This window comes from Eublepharis macularius, chromosome 13 (genome assembly GCF_028583425.1).
Source record: "Eublepharis macularius isolate TG4126 chromosome 13, MPM_Emac_v1.0, whole genome shotgun sequence".
Classification (NCBI taxonomy): Eukaryota; Metazoa; Chordata; class Lepidosauria; order Squamata; family Eublepharidae; genus Eublepharis; species Eublepharis macularius.
Window position 1 is genome coordinate 38,536,298 of NC_072802.1, and position 5,349 is coordinate 38,541,646.

Genomic DNA, 5,349 nt, shown 5'->3' on the forward strand with positions numbered 1-5,349 from the left:
AATACATGTCATACCCGAGTCAGAGAAATGCACTGGATCTATAGATAATTTGTGTGGGGATATGCATGAGAGAGGATGGACAGAGAGCTATAATTTCAAATGCAAGGTACATCTATGCCCTACTGGAATTGCTGCAATATATTTTATGGTCTTGTCATGCTGAAGCTGTCCTTGCTCGGCAGCACTAGCTCTGTGTTTAGCTTTCACCTAAATGCCTTTTTTTGAAAAAGAAAGAAAATTAGAATTATGACAACTGAAATGTGTTCTTTTTGTTCTTCTTCTTTTGTAGATTTTCTGTCTTTGTTCAGGAGCAATAGCTTTGATTGCTGATCATAAGAAGATGCTTCTGTGGTTCGTTCTGGTTTTGTCCAGCCCAGCTTCCTGTACGGATCCAGAGACTGACTCATCTGTGGAAATTTGCAATGTTTGCTCCTGTGTGTCGGTGGAGAATGTACTTTATGTCAACTGTGAAAAGGTTGCAGTCTACAGACCAAACCAGCTGAAACCACCTTGGTCTAATTTCTATCACCTCAATTTTCAAAACAATCTCCTGATCATCCTGTACCCAAATACATTCCTGAACTTTACTCATGCCGTATCTCTGCAGCTGGGTAACAATAAATTGCAGAACATTGAAGGAGGAGCTTTCCTGGGTCTCAGTGCATTAAAACAGTTGCACTTGAACAACAATGAATTAAAGATCCTCCGAGCTGACACTTTCCTTGGCATTGAGAACTTGGAGTATCTCCAAGCTGACTACAATTTAATCAAATATATTGAACGGGGATCCTTCAACAAGCTTCACAAGCTGAAAGTCCTCATCCTTAATGACAATCTGATCTCTTTCCTTCCTGATAATATTTTCCGTTTTGCTTCTCTCACACATCTGGATATACGTGGGAACCGAATACAGAAGCTGCCGTATATTGGGGTTCTGGAGCACATTGGGCGCATTGTTGAACTGCAACTAGAAGACAATCCTTGGAATTGCACTTGTGATCTCTTGCCATTGAAGGCATGGCTGGAGAATATGCCCTATAATATTTACATTGGAGAAGCCATCTGTGAGACACCCAGTGATTTGTATGGGAGGCTTCTTAAAGAAACCAACAAACAAGAGTTATGTTCCATGGGGACAGGGAGTGATTTTGATGTGCGCATTCTGCCTCCGTCACAGCTAGAACCTGGTTACAGCACACCTAATGGCCATACTACACAAACGACAATGCACAGATTGGTCACCAAGCCTCCCAAAACTACAAACCCTTCCAAGATCTCGGGAATTGTAGCAGGTAAATCTCTGTCTAACCGGACTCTCAGTCAAATAGTTTATTTCCAAACCAGAGCACCTCTGACTCCTTGTCCACATCCTTGTGTTTGCAAAACTCATCCTTCAGATTTGGGATTAAGTGTCAGTTGTCAAGAGAGAAATATCCAGTCGTTGGCTGAACTTGTCCCCAAGCCATTGAATGCCAAGAAACTGCATGTGAATGGCAATTATATTAAGGATGTGGACACTTCTGATTTTGCTGAATTTGATGGGCTGGATTTACTCCATCTTGGCAGTAATCGGATTGTTGCCATCAAAGGGGAAGTTTTCCGCAACCTTACAAATTTACGAAGGTTGTATCTCAATGGCAATCAGATTGAGCGGTTGAATCCTGAAATGTTTGCCGGCCTACATAATCTTCAGTACCTGTATTTGGAATACAATGTCATCAAGGAAATTTTAGGTGGCACTTTTGACTTGATGCCAAATTTGCAGCTACTGTACTTGAACAACAATCTTCTGCGAAGTCTGCCAGCCTACATTTTTGCCGGAGCGCCACTTGCTCGGCTCAACTTGAGGAACAACCACTTCATGTACCTGCCTGTAAGTGGTGTCCTTGATCAGCTGAAATCCTTGACGCAGATTGATTTGGAAGGGAACCCATGGGACTGCACTTGTGACCTGGTCGCTTTGAAGCTCTGGTTGGAAAAACTGAATGAAGGCATTGTGGTGAAAGAGTTAAAGTGTGAGACCCCTGTGCAGTTTGCGAACATTGAACTGAAGTCACTCAAAAATGAGATTTTGTGTCCCAAACTCTTGAACAAGCCATCTGCTGTTTTCACTAGCCCTGCACCTGCTGTCACGTTTACTACACCACTGGGCCCCATTCGGAGTCCTCCGGGTGGTCCGGTTCCATTGTCGATCCTCATCTTAAGCATTTTGGTCGTGCTTATTTTAACGGTCTTTGTTGCTTTTTGTCTCCTCGTCTTTGTTCTTCGCCGTAACAAAAAACCATCCGTGAAGCATGAAGGGCTCGGGAGCCAAGAGTGCAGCTCCATGCAACTGCAGCTGCGAAAGCATGACCACATGTCCAACAAAAAGGACACTCTAGGTGCAGAAGCCTTCATCCCTCAAACCATTGAGCAAATGAGCAAAAGTCACTCGTGCGGCTTAAAGGAAACGGAAACGGGCTTCACGTTTGCAGAACCACCAGGGCAGAAAGTCATTCTACGAAATAACAGTGACAAGGAGAAAGATTTATTGCACATGGACAGCAGGAAAAGACTTAGCACAATTGATGAATTGGATGAATTATTCCCAGGTCGGGATTCTAATGTCTTTATTCAGAATTTTCTTGAAAGCAAAAAGGAATACAACAGTATAGGGGTGAGTGGCTTTGAAATACGCTACCCAGAGAAACAACAAGACAGAAAAAGCAAGAAATCTTTAATAGGTGGCAATCATAGTAAAATTGTAGTAGAACAAAGAAAGAGTGAGTATTTTGAACTCAAAGCTAAACTTCAGGGCTCGCCAGACTACTTACAAGTTCTTGAAGAGCAAACAGCTTTGAATAAAATGTAGGGGTCCATGCAATCTCATTTCCTACTGAGGACGTTTATTTAATGATGCAAGTGCCTTTTGTTGACTTTTAATTTCCAAATATGATATTCTACTGGTATAGGCATAGAGGCAGGTGATCCAGGGGTATTTAATAAAACTCTTGCTCCAAATAGATTTTATTTCATGAAACTCTTGCCCTGTGGAATCCCTGTAAGGGATATTGCAAACTCTATTGCAAAAAAAAAAAAGTTGCTTTATACACATATTACACTGAATTTAACCTCAAGAGGCATATATGTTTTCTACCCTAATTGCAAAACTTTCATCTCCTTGTGATTTGTTAAAGCAAATGCACGAGAAACAACAACAAAAAAAGAAAGAAACTGGTACTGGCGATTGTACTTCAGTGGCATCATCCATCTTGCACGTGGATTAAAGTTGGAGGAGGAGGAACTGGTGTCAGTCTATCCTTTTGGTTTGTGGTGTTGTAAGCAGCACTGTTTAAGAGATTACTTGAAAAGTTTTTTTTAAAAAAAAAAGCATGCAAAAGAAAGAACATTCAATAGTATGTGTAAAATTGGTTGCCTTTATGGCCTGCATCTTGAAACCGCTGGATTTATAATGTTAAATTGTGCAGAAATCTTTTATTTCAGAAATACAATGCATTGCATCCTTACCAATCAAAATCTGACCGTCTGTTGCATACCATGAATCGGCATAATTGAACCAACCAACCCACAAGAGCATCAAAATGCAACACAAAAAAGAGCAGCATTCACAACAATTGGAAGTAAATACTTGACATGAGACTAAGATATGGCTTCTGAACCCCAGTTAACCCTTCTCAGTGACATGAGACTCCTTTCAACCCCCAAAAGGTTGTCCAAAATTTTCAAAAATATGCTTGCTGTGTGAGCGTTTCAGAAATTATTTTTGTAATATAATTCATATTTATGAAATACTTTGTATACTAAATAGGGAAGAAATTATGTACTCCTCGATATGTATTTAAATATGCCTGATTTGTTTTCCTGGTCACAAAGATACATTAATCATTCAGTATAATTTAAAAATGAGAACAATATACCAAACGGAAACTATTGATGAAATGTATAGATTTATTCAAGAGTCAGTGTGATCAGGTCTAAGAATAATAATAATAAAATTATGTTCTGTACTACTTTTGTGAAGTTAGTAGATGATGTTATTCAAGATGTTCTACTTCTATGGGGCCTTTTTTCCCCACTAGACCTATGATTTGTTTGAACTTTTTTATTTCATGTGCCAGGCCTTTCGCTTGCCATTTGTAGCTTTAAAATTTCAGGGCTTTGTGATTTAGTTGATATCCATTTATAAAGTTAAAATGTATATACAGAAATTTCCCCATTTAGGGTGCATTGCTAATTGCTCTTTGGGTTTATCATCCATCATGAAAAGGTTTGTGATGATATTGTGTATGCTGTGGAGTTAGCTGTGTTAGTCTGCAGTAGCAAAATAGCAGAGAGTCCAGTAGCACCTTTAAGATTAACCAACTTTATTGTAGCGTAAGCTTTTGAGAGCCACAGCTCTCTTCGTCAGATGCATCTGATGAAGAGAGCTGTGGCTCTCGAAAGCTTATGCTACAATAAAGTTGGTTAGTCTTAAAGGTACTACTGGACTCTTTGCTATTGTGTATGCAGTAACCTGTACCTTAGTGCATGTTACATAACTACTGATGTGGCTGGCTGGGTGCTTGACAACCCAGTGTGATGTAGTAGTTAGAGTGTGAGACTAGGGACTAGGACCACGCTTTCCATGAAAACTCGCTGAGTGACCTTGGTCCAGTCAGTCTCTCTCAGCTTATGCTAACACCCAGGGTGGTATTCGTGAGGGTAAAATGGAGGAGAGAACGACACTGTACATTGTTTTGAACACCCCTTAGGGATAAAAGTAGGGTATAAATAAATATTTTTTGCAGCCCCAGCCAGGCAGCAAAATCAAGACATTTATCAAGTCCACGAAGGACTACCATGCATGGCTTGCAGATTGCTTTCAGCTTGAGTATGAGAAGAAGCCAAATAAGAAAGACCATTGGTGCCTCTAGCTCAGTACTGACTTCTCTGACAGGCAGTAGCTCTCCAGGGGTTCTAGAGGAGAGAAGAACAGCGGCCATCTGACATTCTGTAACTGGAAACGCCAGGGGCTGAGCTTAGGCCCTTCTGTTTACAAAGTACGTGCTTTGTCTTAGAACCACAACTGCTTCCCAGCTTGGTGGATTAGAAACTTAAGAAAGGCTTCTTTGTCTGATCAACTATACACAAGAATTATGAATATTTCTCTTGCTGCAGGTTCCATCCCTTCTGTTGAGCGCTTAAACATTGACTGTACGAATAAGTTTGATTCTCATATCTGTACATACGTAGCAATTCAGTAGGCTATGAAAAGTGGAACCAGTCTGGAACCTAGGTCCTTTGACTTACTTGTCCAGCAGCCCAATGCCATTTCTTGAATAGTCCAGTCTCTCTGAAGTGTCTGGTTCA

The 5,349-nt window shown here is 40.6% G+C and overlaps 1 protein-coding gene across 1 annotated transcript; it reads left to right on the forward strand.

The window, feature by feature from the left end:
- Nucleotides 1–288: 288 nt before the first annotated feature.
- On the forward strand, nt 289–2,851 carry SLITRK4 (SLIT and NTRK like family member 4). The gene has a single exon (XM_054996805.1). It carries the CDS (start codon nt 341–343, stop codon nt 2,849–2,851), a length of 2,511 nt encoding a protein of 836 aa, XP_054852780.1. The 5' UTR covers nt 289–340.
- The last annotated feature ends 2,498 nt before the right edge of the window (nt 2,852–5,349 follow it).

Bases quoted from the DNA above. Each gene is read 5' to 3' on its own strand.
- SLITRK4 (XM_054996805.1), top strand. From the start codon at position 341: ATGCTTCTGTGGTTCGTTCTGGTTTTGTCCAGCCCAGCTTCCTGTACG.